This window comes from Barbus barbus, assembly GCF_936440315.1.
Source record: "Barbus barbus genome assembly, chromosome: 40".
Classification (NCBI taxonomy): Eukaryota; Metazoa; Chordata; class Actinopteri; order Cypriniformes; family Cyprinidae; genus Barbus; species Barbus barbus.
Window position 1 is genome coordinate 22977793 of NC_136718.1, and position 16831 is coordinate 22994623.

Below are 16831 nucleotides of genomic sequence, written 5' to 3' on the forward strand. Positions count from 1 at the left end.
TTCAACTTACCTATTGAATTGTCACCAACTGAATGTGCAGTGGTCAAAACTATTTAAATTATACTTAATTAAGCTACAAACTCAATCATAACACACAATGTTTCCATCTAACTTGTATTTTGAATACAGCTATACAGTGCCTTACAAAAGTATTAATTTTGTCACGTTTTATGCTCCTGCCTTATGTTAAACTGCTTTAAATGACTTTTTCCATGTCAATCTACACTCCATACACTTTAATGGTAAAGACGGGCTTTTATGCGTAGTTAATAGATTACAGTATTAGGCTACGTTACTTTGCCTATCGCCCAGTATAGACCAAATAACAATCTATAAAGGTGCAAAATTCATTTACTTACACATATTTGAGAACCGAGATATTTCATGATAAATTTTAGGGGTATATCGAATAAAAAAATAAATAAAAATAAAACTCCTGCTGAAAAAAAAAGACACCATTACAAAATTAGTAATGGTTATAAAGGGACTTGTATTGGTTTTACTGGAAACTGTAATGGACCCTGTTTGTCTCTACTGGTAATTGGTTGCCTTCTATTGGTAGCTTGTTAAAACCAATATGTCCCAAAACACACTACAGAAAACCAATTTTTAATGGGTAAAAGGTTATGGTTTATAATGTTTATTAACATTTTCTGTGATGGTTTTATAGTTTTTTTTTTTCAGTAGGACATAAGCCTATATCAGTTATACAGTGGTATTGTGGCTGCTGTGCCCCCCCCCCCCTTCACTCGTGCCCACTCAAAAATATTGAGTGCGTGATGCCCCTGACACTACAACACAACATTATTTGTCAAATAAATGAAACATGATGAAATATTTAATTTAGTTGAAATTGTTATAGATTACTTTTAGAGATTGCAGTGATACATGACATGGTGAAAAATGACTGAATGAATAATACTTAAGGTTAAGATGAATTTTAAAATTGTGCACCCTAAATGCACAAATGACCCCTGCCTGGCCCCACCCCCCAAAACTTTGCAAAACTCATGATTCAGATCAGAACTTCAAAGCGAGTATCACAAATCTTTGGATTCAGATAGTAGCGGATTTGGGAATCATTTGATTCAGATCGGCCTTCATTCCTTCACGCCTTCATATATATATAATCTATAAAAGTCTCTTTGCGTACCCCTCAGCTGATTTCCTGCAGGCGACCCTGGTTCTTATGAATAAGTTGAAATAGCACTGTTTATGGTGTTGCTGCCGTTTAGTCACTCGAGACGCGAGTCGGCGGTGTTTGGAATACACAGCTGGTGGCTAGAGGTCGATTCAGCGACTCACTCGAGTCTTTATCTGTGCTGTGAGCGAGTCATTACATTGTTTAAAGCATCTTGTCTTTATTAAGATTTGCGCATCTACAAATCTTCTAAGCGTTTTCATCACAAAAGCAGTTTGTGCTTCAAACTACAGCTCACTAATGACTTCATAAGAAGGAAACGTCAGTGAATGAGAATTATGACAATTATTTATTATCAATTATTGATTGTATGTTTTTAGATAGACTATTTTTTAATAACAAAGATGGGGAAAGAAGAGTCTTGAAGATGAAGCAAGTATCCCACACTGATTGAATCACGTCTTATAAATATTCACACAAGCAAAGAGAATCTCTTTAAAGCTTTCAGGTTTATTGCTCATGTTCTCAGCTAGTAGGCTTATTTGACCGGAATTGGTCTCTCTTTTGGCATTGGCAGTCTTACATTAATTAATAAAAAATTCAATGCAATTTGTCTTTATGCAGCAAAAGCTTTGGCAGTTCATATATTCCCAGAGCCTTGGTTATAAGATATTAAATGTCAAGAGAACAACTGATTCAGTTCATATAAATATTCTCTTCCTATTATGACTATCTGATTCTAAAAAATAAAAATGATAGAAACAGTCTATACACATTTGAGGCAATCTATTTACAGTAAAAAGAAAAGGTTTACATTCTGAATTTTTCTAAGTGGGCAAGATTGCTTCCAAAAATATTTTCTTAATACAAGCTGATGCTTCTGGATTAGTTTGTTACTTTAATAAATGCACTTTTTGTCAGTTTGTATTCAAATGAGAGAATGAATGTGACAGTGTGTTACAGAGACATCTACTTTAAGTATAAATACAGAAACTGAATGTTTTACATTTACACACAAAATACAAATGAATATCATAAAAGCAAAGCAGTTATGGTTAATAAAATCCTCCGTGAGAAAGATCTGTAATACTTCTAACCTAAATTTTAACATGGGACACAAAACTTGAATATTTCAAGTGTTGCATTAGAACAGATGGAACTGGTAAAGTCATATCATACACAAATAAACAATGATAAAATATGATAACCATACAGTTTTAGTTCGGCAAAAGATGTTTCAGAACCTAAATGTAGTGCATTATGGGCTCTGACTTGGCAAGGTACATTTCCATTCATTTTTGGTTTGCTTGTTCTACGTTTTGGTAGAATGACAGCACTTTAGGAAAAGGCACAGATGTTAAAACAGTTTCTATATACATCACAAAGAAGAAAATATCACTTCATTGGTTTTTTAGCTGTATTTGCTCAACATCTACATGATTACAAACAAATCTCATTTTGCTGAGATACTTTAAATAAAATATAATTCACTGACAAGAAGTGCATATGCTGTTTTCCCTTCACGAACAGTGCATTTGCTTATAGCAATTTAAAATGAGGCTTTTTTTATTCAAAAATTTGGATTGATGTATATGTGGTTCACTTAATATAAAAACAACCTATTCTTAGACTCGTATAACATTAGCAGTGATGTGATTTATCCACTTTCCATTCATAAGTATGTGCAAACCTCTTGTTTTGGGGAATATGACAGATGTTTGATGAGGTTATTGCTCGAAATACACAAATCTGAGTGAGTTCATTAAAAGGCTATGGAATAATAAACCCACAAAAATGAAGAAAAAAAAATTGACTTAGCTCCACCTGTCCAATCCAAACTGTTTATGAAGGCTCAAGGCTCTGACAACTTTGACATATGAGATCAACATATGGACCAGTTTCAAAAGTCAAATAATAGCAGGGAATTTCAATACCATTTGCACATCAACACGCTGCTGTTCCTGGAGTTGACTGAGATGGATGTTTGGTTAAATGTGGTCCATGATCCAGTTTTTGTCAGGGGTGACACTTGACCGGGTCGAGGCAACGCTGTTGCTGCTGCTCTCATGTGTGGCGCTGAAGGCAGGACACTCCAGGGGTCCTGCGTGCCTCCAGATCAGGGGTTTTCTCTATGTCTGACCCCTGCCAGGCACTCCTGTCAGATCCTTCCTTATGATCTCATTCACTACAGAAACGACAGAAAAGAAGAACGTGTTTAAAAATTAAAGGACTGAGCATTTGTGCAAGTGAGCTGCACAATGTGCAACTGCACAGTGGGGTTGAAAAAGCTTATATTTAACATAATAACTAAAAAAGCCAATGTAAAAACTCTAGATATATAGCAATTGTATCAAAATCTAATATATTATGATGGAAATACAGAACTGGGTAGTTTACTGATTCCAAATTATATGACAAAAAATTTAGTTAGTAATGTAATCCAATTGTTACACATTTTAGATACTATAATCTGACTTTTTCATTACTCTTAGATTTTGATCTAACTTGTTTATCACTTTGATTTAAATAGAATGATCTTGTACCACATTGATATAAATGTATAAATATCTTGTAATTATAATATATATAAATTGATATAAATATCAATGTGGTTCAAGATTCGCCAGCTGAGGAAGTTCAACCTGCCACAGGAGCTGATGAAACAGTTCTACTCTGCCATCATTGAATCCATCCTCTGCACTTCAATAACTGTCTGGTTCAGCTCAGCTACCGAATCTGACCTCAGAAGACTACGGAGGGTAGTCTGGACTGCTGAGCGAATCATTGGTACAACCCTCCCTACTCTCCAAGAACTGTACTTATCCAGAGTGAGCAAAAGGGCTGGTAAAATCACTCTGGACCCCTCACATCCAGCACACTCCCTCTTTGAAGTGTTACCGTCTGGCCGACGCTACAGAGCTCTGAGCACCAGAACGGCCAGGCACAGGAACAGTTTCTTCCCTCAGGCAATCCATCTCATGAACACTTGACAATAAACGCGGAACGCACAACTCTATTATACATTATTTATTCACCACCCTTATTTTTTCATTTCAAATTTGCACATATCAGACCTGTACACACATAATTGTCTATATTATATATTGTGTTTTTGCGGTTTTGTACATTGCCTATTTGTATATTATTCTTTTATTATCTGTTTCCTGTCCTGTTGCTGTCTTTCTGTTGCACTGTGGAGCTTCTGTCACTAAAACAAATTCCTCGTATGTGTACTTGGCCAATAAAGCTCATTCTGATTCTGTTATATATATCCATATTCCATTTGTTGTAATTAACAACATGAAGTGCATTAAAGATTACATTGTCAAGTTTCCCAAACTGTTTGTAAAGGTACTGCAAGGGGGTTGTGAGTTTAATGAAAAGCTAATAATTAATTAAATCATAAAAAATGTAAAATTAAAATAACATCAATCAATATAAAACACTTACAAAAAAAAATTATATTTTAGTTGTTTACCTGCATGTCATGTGAATTGTGAACCAAGAGAACTATGAACATGCAAATGTGATACTTAATTATTAAATATTGATTTTAAAACCTCAGGGGTGCTTCAATAAGTAAATAATGTGAATTTGTGTATTTTAATGTGCCTGAAAGACAAAAGCCTTTCAAAGACATAGTAATACATGGTTAAACAGAGCGATAAAGTGTTTATCAGTAGTTGATGCAATATTGAAACACTTCTTAAGCCTGAAATGATTTTTGTAAATCCAGTGGTCAAATGCAGTGTAGCCACCTGACTAATGACTGATCTCTGTGTAAAAGTCCACAAAACTGGAAGACTTTATGTATATAAGTGGTAGGCTAATTTAGAAAGGATCATTAGAGAGAATCAGTAAATTATGAATAATTTATTGTTATTGTGAGAATAATATGTAATCATGTAATCAATAAAAAAGTATCTGTAGTCTGATTACAAGTATTTCAAAATGTAATTTAATATAATTAGTACTTCATTTTTGGAATCTGATTACGTAATCTGGATTACATGTATCAGTTACTCCCCAGCTCTGTATATTTGTGTGTGTTAATGTGTCACTAGATAAAAATATCTGTTACTATAGTACACTTATAATCACTTTCACGTGTTAAGCTGCAGCGGCACTGAATGGGCACTAGGTGGAAGGGAATCATCTGACAGAACAGATTCAGTGAAGCCCTTGTATTGGCCATTACTTCCTGCTGTTACTCTTTTTACAGGGGGGCATAAATGGAAACTTTTACTGCCTCTTCATTCTAAGAATAGCAGCAGTTAACACAATCACTACACTACCACACACCAACTCTAGTCTAGCCACAACTCAGACATGAACAAAGGTCACAAGTAAGATCAAATCATATGAATGTGGGAAAACACCCCCAATACTGTTTGAGTTAAGCATGGAGCAAAATGATGACGAATTCACTGATTGTTGGTACAATTATGTAGTAGACCAAGAACAGATTGGTATTATAATTGCATGGTACTGTCCAAAAGTATTACCATGGCACCATGTCCAAAAACGTTTAGTAGATAAGTAATGGTATTAAAAAATAGGTTGGTTAAGGACAAGAGATTCCATTTGTTGTATAGGCCTATCCACCGTTCACCTTTCACTTATTCAGCAGCTGAACTGCACACCATCATGCAGACTTTGGTTTAAAAAACTCTACAGCATGAAGATAATGTGGTTTAACCTGATTGGCCACATCCTCAGTGCTGTATACTATCAGGACAAGACACTTCGGCCTGGAAACCCTGAGCACAAGTCATCACTGCCGCAATACGGAGTGCAATGCTGTTTGTTATGATGGATGTGCTGGAATAACAGGTGAAGCATATAGATTCTCTTGAGCCATATGTTTGTGACTGAGTTATTGATGGCCAGTCTGAATACTTAGCATAAAATTAATAATGAAGTCCAATAAAGGAAGTTGCATTCTATTATTAGCAATTAATAATGCAATATTACATAGTAGAAAACATGCAACCAGCAAGTGCTCTGTATAGTGCAACGGTAAATATGCACAGGTTTTGCAAAATGTATGCAATAGAAAAACATCAGCCAGCCAAGAATTAGACTGAAAGATTTTGACAAACAGTGTTTGTTGAGTTCAAAGCTTGCGTTAGAGGAGAAGGAACTTAATGTTCAACTGATTTCCCTATTTGAAGCTTTGATTGTGTAAGAAGCACAATGACAGATATAAGTCTAAACTGAAAATAAAAACCTTAAATACAGCATGAAAAGTTTAGACCAGCTCAGACTCAATAAAGGCTAATGAATCATCTTGAATGACTAAACAGCCCTTTAAAATAAATAAATACTTATTTTTTTATAAACAATACTAAAATGCATTATTCAAGAAATTGGTAATTATTGTTATCAGGCTCAAATTAAAACAGTTTCTCTTTTCAATAGAATCTATAATAGCGCAATCAAGAAAGCCTTGTGGTTTTAATCATACAACCCTAAGTATGGGAGCTTCACGTGGATGACATCTGTTTTTCCCTCCGAGATTAATGAAGAACAGATGAGAGAAGAATAAACTGGTAGCAGCGGGATGCTGAGGTGCTTTATCAGGGAGTAAAAAAAAACTGAATACGAGGCCCTGCAGCCATCCTACTATATAACAGCTTGAAAGAAACTCTCAACAGTGGGGAAGCTAGACTTTTTGACATGTAACAGCAGTAAGATACTAGATTTACTTCTTTAGAAAATACAAGTGGTGCATCCCTGTGCAAAATGTGCTGATGTGGCTTTTAACATGGTGGTTTCGTAATGACCCAAAAGAAAAATCCCCAAAACGATCTAAAATCTGATCACTTAGAAACATAACAACACATATCTTCTAAACAAGCCCCATGATGAAGTATGCTTGCTGTCCATATGCAATATACAGGACAGAGGGCTTATAGGGAAAGCAATGAAGGGTTGGCACACACTAATGGGTTTAGAGCTGTAAAGGAAGTGTACAGACTGGGCGGTATAATAGGTGAGTGTCTGGCTGGAGAGACCTTGGCCAATCAGAAAGCTTGTTTACAAACCAACGGTGGAGGGCAAGACAGAGCATAGTAGATGACTCTGTCTCCACTATGTGTGTGTGTGCACACACATAGTGTTGCACACACACACATAGTTGTTTATGTAATGCAACACTGAAAATGTGTCTTTCTGGAGACAAAAAACTGGCATGTGATGTATGTTGAAAATTTTTTTAACAGGCATACAACACATAATCTACAAGGTAATGTGTGTGTGGGTAATGGCTAGCACTAAGCGAATAATACAGCCACAGTGTAAGCATAAAGGACAGGAAGAGTCTACACCACAGGTCTGACTGTTTGCCCTCCAAAACAGACCAGTTTAGAAAGAGCAAAACTAAAAACCAACCTATCGAGATCTGCTTCTCTTTTAACTCTGCCTTCAGTACCATGTTCAACTCTATAAACTACAGATGCTGCTTATTTCGAACACAACTTTTAAAGAACAAAACTACATCTTATAAGGACCCCGTTTTCACAGCTAGAAATCCAATGGCTTGGCACACACATGGTCCAAAACTGGATGCAAGTGATCTGAAACTAATGTACACAGCTTACGTGCTCTATCTAAATTATTCCTGCTGCTCTCTCCAGCTGGAAGAACTTCAACTCTGTTGCCTCAGGCTTCGGTTCCAGCCTGGGAAGCCTAAGTCGAGCCAGTTGAGCACTGGAAGATTGGCAAGCGTTGTACCCTGAAAACCTAGGCCAGTTTGGCTGGTTATATCAAGGGCAACACTTGTTAAGGGCCAATGAGGAGATGAGCAAAAATCAAAGGTGTACGGTCAAGGAAAACTAGAAAAAGAACATTACGACCTTGCAAAAAAAGATAAGTTTGGACCAGCGTGCATTTCTATGAGATCCTAGACTGGTAACAATCTAGTTGGTCAAGCTGGCGGACCACCATTGCTAAGGCGGTCGAACAAGTCTTGCTGGTTAAGCTTATAATGAAGCCGTTGGTTATGAAAACTTTGTTAGAATTCAAACAAATGATGTACTTCCTTTTCTTGCTATTGAGAAATGCAAAACATGCATGTTCATAATGAAATAGATGAAGGTACAGTTTCTATACAGAAGGAAGACCACAGAAACCCTGATACCCCTTCAAAAGCCACCATCGAAATTCTGAGTGATATAGATGTATCTGCATGAGTCATATTACAACCGGTTGTGTGTGAAGGTCTTGGCAGACATCAAACGGTGAGATGTTAGTGGGTGGATCTCTACACCTTGACACCTCTGCAAGCAGAAGCAACGGGGACTTTTTGTGGTCGTCGTCCTTCCTGCTCTCAGTGACCTGGACTTTGTCTGTACTACCGGCATCACTTTTTCAAAGTAAAACTGGAGCCACCAGGCTTCTTAACTAGCTTAACCAACTAGTTTAGACTGGTTTATAATTAGGCCAACCAGCTGTACTATAAAGATCATGCTGAATCAAACTAAGCTAAAGTGACTTGTTGCAAGGTCAATCCCACGGTTGCAACTCGAGGTTAACAGCCTCGCTCATGAGTAGACTAACAAAAACAGCTGCCTCGCACCTTGTGAGATTCAGCATTTCCAACTATTTTGGGTTGGAGTGGCAAAGGGGTAACTTCCTAGTTACCAGCCTTGTGCTTTCTTCACTTTACCGCTCCAAATTGTTGCAAGAGCAGTGTATTCTGTGTGGCCACTGTTATTCCCTGAGGTGTTTACAAATCTCAGCAGTTTCTGTCTTGCTTTAAGGGGCCTTGATGAGGGAATTCACCAGCACCTTTATAGGTTTACCAGAGTGGTGTTAAACTATAATGGGGCTACCAGAAATGTTTGTACATAAAAAGGGGGTTCTACAGGGATTCATTAGGAAGGTTCTAAACCAGCATCTTGTTACGAAAACATCAAAGGTTTAAAGTCCCAGGAATCTCATAGTAACTCTCTATTAACGTGTCTACAGTTGCTGTTTACTCAGGGAAACCCTATTAGAGTATGCAGAAGAAATTCCATCTTTGGCTCCCGGACCCATCCGCTTCAGTTTTTCCATCCAACATGGCCCTTTCCCTTTCCTGCAGACTCCCACCCATCACTATCTTGTTCAGATCAGGTTGCCTTTCTGGATAAGTGCAGCAGCTGCAAATAAGAGTTCTATCCTCCAGATTGGCAAGAGTGCGAAAAAAAAAACAAATCCTCTCGTGGGTTCCCCCCGCAGTATTGGGGGGCGTGGGGCCAAGGGGAAGCCCTGGCCAAGTATAACAAACAAAAAGGCTTTCCCCAGCTCTCCCAGGCAGCCCATTCCACTGTTTGACAATGGGTTGCCATGGCACTTATTTTGCGAATCATAACACTGTCAACATGTCCAAGAAGTTTTGGAGCTGTGCAGTTTTCTTTTCCTTTTTTATTTGCAAGGTCGAAAAAGCACCCATTTCCTTGTCAGGAACCCCCTGCATAAGACATGATGAACCACAAGACCCTCTGAATTCCCAAATTGCCTTACAGAAGTGACACTGGAATCTTACGCCTTCCCTTGCCAGTATTCTGCCACATCGTGGTTTGGCCATTTTCAAAGTCATTATATCTTGCCCATGATTTTTTTGACACAATTGAAAAACAAAACAGAGGGTGTGTGTAAGGAAATGTGCAGCCATATCCATCCAATTCATTCTAGCTAATTCATTCCCATTTCATTCTTACGGAGTAATGGAAAGTATATACTCCAAAGCCAGTGGTACAAAATAGATCTTTCATTCATTCCACTTTATATAATACACGTTCTTGCTAGTGTCTCACTGTCCTTGAGTCATATGTGTGAGAAAACGAAAAACTAAATGTTAAGACAATATGAGGGGAACTGACAATTTCTAATGGTGTGTGAACCATTTCTAATGGTGTATTAGCATGCTCTCAGTCAAAGAATGCTCCTGATAATGCATTCCTATGACCACATATTTTTATGGACAATTTGAAAGCATGTGTCTCTTCATGCACTGATGCTTCTGAGCCACTGTGTAGATTGACACATTATGTAAGAAGCAGTTTCTAAAGTTACGAACGCCTACTAGCAACCATCAGAAGAGCAGTTGGTCAACCTGTAGCTACTCACCATCATCAAGGTAGGCCTGGTCCAAGTTCTCCTGCTTGACTGTGACTCGTCCAGGAACGCTGGTTCTCTGTTCTTCTGTCGAGGAACATCTTTGGGGCTCTACTTGGACGGGAGGTGACCTGTCTTTAGCCACTCTCTGGAGGAAGGGCTGTTGTTGGATGACTGTGGGGTAATTCTGAGGATGCTGAGGTGCCTGGGCCGGTGCTGGTGAACGGTTTGCCCCTGTGGCTTGAGGACTGTGCTGATTGTAGCCCTCACAATAAATGATGTGCTGATGTTCTGGGGGTGGTGGCGCGGGAGGATCTCCTCCTCTGAGCAGGTGGTGGTTGGTGGGAGAGAACTGTATGATTGAGGGATGCTGGTTGGAAGGATGCTGGCCAGCCAGGTGAGAGGACTGGGCTGGGGAACCCGTGTGGACCAGAACTGATCGATGGGAGTCTGGGATCATAGCAGCTCCCGTCTGAGAGTAAATAGGACTGCTTGACAAGCTCTTTCCAGGACGGGAATACATTATGGCTGGGCTCTGCTGCTGAAATCGGTGGTCCGGAGGGGAGACACCCAGGCGGGCCTGCTGACAGGGGATAAGGCCTGGCACCAGGCCACTCTCTGGGATGATGACCCCTCGAGGGTTATAGTACTGCTGGGGAGACACCCCCAGCATCTGTGACATGGAATAACCCATCCGACCAGATTCATATTCATCCACTGGCTCTGTTTTAATAGACGGAACTGGGAAAGTAAAATGAGAGAATAACTATAGGAGTATTCAAAGTGTACTTATCAATTCTGAACCTGGACTTAAAGTGATAGTTCACCCAAAAATTCTGTCATTTATTACCCACCCTCACGTCGTTCCAAACCTGTAAGGCCTTCATTCATCTTCAGAACACAAATTACGATATTTTTGATGAAATCCAAGAGCTTTCTGACCCTGCATAGACAGCAATGCAACTGAAACGTTTTATAGCCCAGAAAGGTAGTAAGGACATCATTAAAATAGTCCATGTGACATCAGTGGTTCCACTGTAATGTTACGAAACTACGAGAATATTTTTTTGTGTGCAAAAAAAAACAATTATAACAAATTTATTCAATGATTTCTTCTCTTCCAGATCAGTCGCCACTGCCATTCATGAGAGTACCACAATGTGTGCGTGTGCATTCCTCTGATTATTTTAACAATGACTATTTTAACAATGTCCTACTACACTATGGCTTGGAACGACATGAGGGTGAGTAATTAATGACAGAATTTTTGGTTGAACTATCCCGTTAACATTCATATCATGGAAAATTTTAATTATATTAAATTTACTAAATGCAGACTGAAGCCATGCACATATCAAAATATTACAAGTACAATAAATAATACCCCTAACCGCCTTAAAGGTACAAGAGCAAAAAGACTCTGCGCACCTGGTAGAGGCGTGTAAGTGAAATGCTGTGGTTGACTGCGCTTCCGTTTCCCATTTATAACGTAAAAGTTGACTTTGGCAGGATTGCAAATGGATGGGTCTCTATACGGAGGCACTTCAATGAACAGCATGCTCTGTGAATGAGAGAATTGTTTTATTTGGCGTATCTACAGTATACAAGAAGAGCACTGAATATAGACCTTCAGAAAGTACAGGTACATATGTAATGCAGGCGTTGGACTTACTGCCTGACTTTTGTCTTTGTCAACTGTTGCTTCCAATTCCCAAATTTGCTGCCCATCTGGAAATAGAAAGATTGTTGATTAACTGAGTTCAAATTGGGTTGTCAATTGAAGCTGAGATTAGATCTATCTATCTATCTATCTATCTATCTATCTATCTATCTATCTATCTATCTATCTATCTATCTATCTATCTATCTATCTATCTATCTATCTATCTATCACATTATTTGTGAGACAAACAGTCTTGCATCACACATGCTTTGAGTCAAAGTTCTTTCCTCAGTATTTGGGAAATCCAGGTTTAGCCAACCGGCTTTTTGATTACAATACTTTGACCTTTCTCACTGGCAGATATTGCTTCTTCCCCTTAAGTTCTTAATGACTCAACTCAGTTTTGACAGATAAAGTGGGTGATGAGTTGTGGGTTCATCTGTCATATCCATAGATCGTAGGGTTCTTACATAATTCCTCGCCTACAGACTGGTTCCCATACTATAGAGATTGCCTGCGGCTAAAGTCAGTAAAATTTTTACCCTTTTCTAACCCCAGTTTTACCCCACACCCACTTCCTGAGACATTAATGCTGACCTCACAACATATTCTCAGATTGGCAAAGTCTGCAGACAAAAATCTGAATTCTCAGTACAAACACAAACCTTTCTCATTAACTTTATGTAAGACCAAATGGTCTGCACTGTGCATCCCTAATCCCAAGAGTAAAGAGTAATTACATAATAGCTCACATTGCATTCGGTCTTCAGTGTTTGAATTTATATAAGAATTTCTAACCATTTCTTAAGACATCACCACTGACCTAATGACAGTCAAAAAACATCTCAGTATGAACTCAAAGCTCTCTCATCAACCATATCTATGACCAAATGATCTGAGTTGTGCATCCCTAATCCCAAGGATCTTTTTCAAACATGAATTACATAACAGCGCACGTTGCATTCTGTCTTCCATGCTTGAATTTATACACAAAATCCAAAAACCATAGTAATAGAAAGTAAAAAACATTCACCAAAGAAATATATCTTTAAACCAGAACAGAAAATAGCATTCCTACCGAATTAGTCACTAAACCAGGAACGATTTTGCTCCGTATCACAGCAGCATGTGGGAAACCCCTCATTGGGCTGCAAATGAGAGACGTGCGGCTTAAATGAGTCAGCATTAGCGAGGGGGATTCCACTAGAAGTGCCAGGACAACGTCTTAAAACTGCTTTATGATCAAACTGCTCCGTTTCACCCGCAACAGGTGATGAGTGCTTCTTCCTTGGCCATTCTGTTTGTTTGCAGTTTGTTCCAAAGCTCCTTGTTCAGGATCCCATGGGTTTGTTTTATTACTTTTTCTTATAACTAGTCATAGAAGCTTTGAGAGTGGAAGCCCAGCTCGGCGTACAGAGCGAAATCGGCAAGAGCCAACAAAATTCCAGCCAAAGCCAGCTGTCTCCCATTTCAGAGGGATTTCAGTGTCATAATCGTTCAGAGCGCTCTATCAAGATGGGAAACCCTCCACAACAAAAACAATACTTATTTCTATTCTTCTTTTTCACTTTTAGAGTAGAAATGCAAAAGACAATCACATACAATGGTGCCAAAAAGTATTTGGATTGTATTTGTTGTAGAAACTCTTAAAATTGAACGTACGCATGTCATTGCATTAGATAACAAAACATCAAAGAAAGAGGCATCTGGAAATAAATGTTGTAGGAGGAATATTTTTCATTTTAAAAACAAAGACTTCTTAAAGACTTCTTTTAATGCAATGTTCTGCTTGAAAATGTGTGCTTGTGCTACCTTTTTGATTTGACATTTTGTCATCTAATGTAAAGTTTAAGTGTATCATTTCTGCGGTACTGGCATTATAAAATAATAGCTATATAATTCAAAATTATTTTATCTTTTTTTTTTTTTCAATAAATAAAAATATATTATATTTTTAATGCCATAATCAGCAACAACTGTTATATCAAAGGCAAAAATAAAACATTATAGTTAATTATATTATAATAAAAATATTAAAATTAAAATAATACAATATATTATAAATATATAAAATTAACTTCTTACAGCATTACAAAGCTATGTAAAACCTTTCAATTTAATATTTAATAGAACCAAAAAAAAAACTATTTAAAATGATTACTATTATTTTTATAAATCAAAATAAATATTGTTTTTAATGTCATATCAGTACCAACCGCTATATCATTGAAAAAATTATACATATATATATATATATATATATATATATATATATATATATATATATATATATATACACACTGTATACACACACACACATACAGTCATAGCCAAAAATATCGGTACCCTTGGTAAATACGATCAAAGGCGGCTGTGAAAATTAATCTGCATTGTTAATCTTTTTTTATCTTTATTAAAAAAATAAATAAAAAAAAATTCACAAAAATCGAACCTTTCATTGGACAATAAGAATTTAAAATGGGGGGGAATATCATTATGAAATAAATGCTTTTCTCAAATACATGTTGGACACAATTATTGGCACCCCTAGAAATTCTTATGAGTAAAATATCTCTGAAGTATATTCCCTTTCATATTCACAATTTTGAGCACTCCAGGGTGATTATGAACATGAAATTATCCAGCCATGGCTTCCTGTTTCAAAGAAATATAAAGAGGAAAAACAAAGCCCAAATTCCCTTAATCATCCATCACAATAAGAAAAACCAAAGAATCTATTTCTGATGTTCAGCAAAAGATAAATGAGCTTCACAAATTAGTAAAGTGGTTTTAAGAAAAGAGCTAGAGCAGTGAAAATTGCCATTTCCACCATCAGGGTAATAATTAAGAATTTGCAATCAACAGAAAATGTTATGAAACTGTCTGGAAGAGGATGTGTGTCTATATCGTCCTAATGCACAGTGAGAAGGAGCGTTTGAGTGGCCAAAGACTCTCCAAGGACCACAGCTGGAGAATTGCAGAAAAAAGTTGAGTCTCAGGTTCAGAAAACCTTAAAAACAAATTGTCAAACAGCACCTACATCACCACATGTTGTTTGGGAGGTTTTCAAGAAAAATTCTCCTAGTTCATCCAAAAACAAACTCCAGCACATTCAGTTATCAGACACGACTGGAACATCAAATGGGACTGGCTTCTATGATCAGATTAAACCAAAAAATGAGCTTTTTAGCAGCAAACACTCAAGATGGGTTTGGTGAACACAGGGATAAAAGTAATCCATGTGTACAATGAAATATGCTGCTGTATTTTTGATGTTGTGGGCCTATATTTCTGCTGGAGGTCCTGGACATCTTGTTTAGACACATGGCATCATGGATTCTATCAAATACCAACAGATAAAAAAATCAACAAGTGACTGACTTTGTTAGAAATCTTATAATGGGCCATGTTTGGATCTTCCAACCGTACAATAATCCAAACACAAACCTCAAAAACAACACAAAAATGGGTCACTGAGCACAAAACCAAGCTTCTGCTGGCCATTCCAGTCCTCTGACCTGAACCCTGTAGAAAATGAGTGGGGTGAACTGAAGTACCAGCATGAAGCTGGGAATCTGAAGGATCTGGAGTGATTCTGGATGAAGGAATGGTCTCTGATCTCTTGTCAGGTGTTCTCTAACCTCATCAGGCATTATAGGAGAAAATTTAGAGCTGTTAAACTGGCAAATAGAGGTTTCAAAAAGTATTGAATAAAAGGGTGCCGTTAATTGTGGCCAATGTGTATTAGAGAAAAACATTTATTTCATAATGATATTTTCCCCCATTTTAAATTCTTATTATCCAATGAAAGGTTAGATTTTTGTGAATTTTTTAAATAAAAGATCAAAAGGATTAACAATGCAGATATATTTTCAGAGCCTTCTTTGATCATATTTACCAAGGGTGCCGATATTTTTGGCCATGACTGTATATATATATATATATAAAATAAATCAATATATTATTATATAAATATATTTTATTATATAAATATATAAAATTAATGTTAATTTGTTTTTATTAACAGTACAAAGCAATTCAAAATCTTTCAATTTAATAATTAACAGAAAAAAAAAACAACCTTTAAATGTAAAACTGTTGCTGTGTTATGCTCATCTGGATGTTAAAATAAACAGAGAGAGGAGCTTGAATTATGTGATCATTTAATCACCCTCCTGCAAATTACACATATGACCTTTAAGTGTTTAAATACTTTGTGAGCACACTGTATATTTAGAAAAAAGGGAATGTGTTAGTTAAGGGAGAGAGGGGCTAACACTTGAAAATTAACATCAAAAAGTTACCTAAAAGAACACTTGATGAGTCACAGCTCTTTTCTGACAGACTAAACACACTGGCTTCTACCAGGCGACTACACCTAAACGATCAATAAACAGAACTTTGCATCCTACCATAACAAACAAAAAGCAGACGACACATTGTGCACATAAATAAAACAGAATGCAAACATCAGTAGTGAAGCAAATGTGAACACAATGGGCCCCCCCCCCCCCCCCTCCCAACAAAAAAAAACAGCAACGGGAACTTTGAAGGTTGAAGGAGCACTTTCTAATCACACAGCTGTGACTGGATTTTATTTGCAAGCGAAACTGCCGGGTGCCACCTGTCCGAGGCAAAAAGCGGCGTCAATAAGAGCAAGTAGTTATAGCACACACACACACACACACACACACACACACACACACACACACACAGACACACAGACAGACACAGGCACACAGACACAATCCATCTGGCGTTTAGCATGCATGAAAGAGCACAGTGTGTGGGAGCCATTACAATGACACCTGCAGGCAAAAGGCTCTGCCACCAACACCACAACCACCACAACAACACAACAACTAAACACACATTTCATACACTAAATGCACTTCTTATGAGACCCTCTAGTCTTCAAGGACACT

The 16831-nt window shown here is 37.4% G+C and overlaps 1 protein-coding gene across 2 annotated transcripts in view; it reads right to left on the reverse strand.

Annotated features, from left to right (window-relative positions):
* Window positions 1-1468: 1468 nt before the first annotated feature.
* The window catches only part of LOC306859575 (nuclear factor of activated T-cells, cytoplasmic 2-like), a 35574-nt gene continuing 20211 nt past the window's right edge, over window positions 1469-16831 (reverse strand). For both annotated transcript variants that reach the window (XM_079400674.1, XM_079400673.1), the window contains exons 7-10: window positions 11916-11971; window positions 11672-11804; window positions 10256-10984; window positions 1469-3326 (exon numbers count right to left, since the gene is read on the reverse strand). In XM_079400674.1, coding sequence (XP_079256800.1) covers window positions 3271-3326; window positions 10256-10984; window positions 11672-11804; window positions 11916-11971 — 974 coding nt within the window. In that variant the 3' untranslated portion in view covers window positions 1469-3270. The remainder of the gene's footprint in view (window positions 3327-10255; window positions 10985-11671; window positions 11805-11915; window positions 11972-16831) is intronic.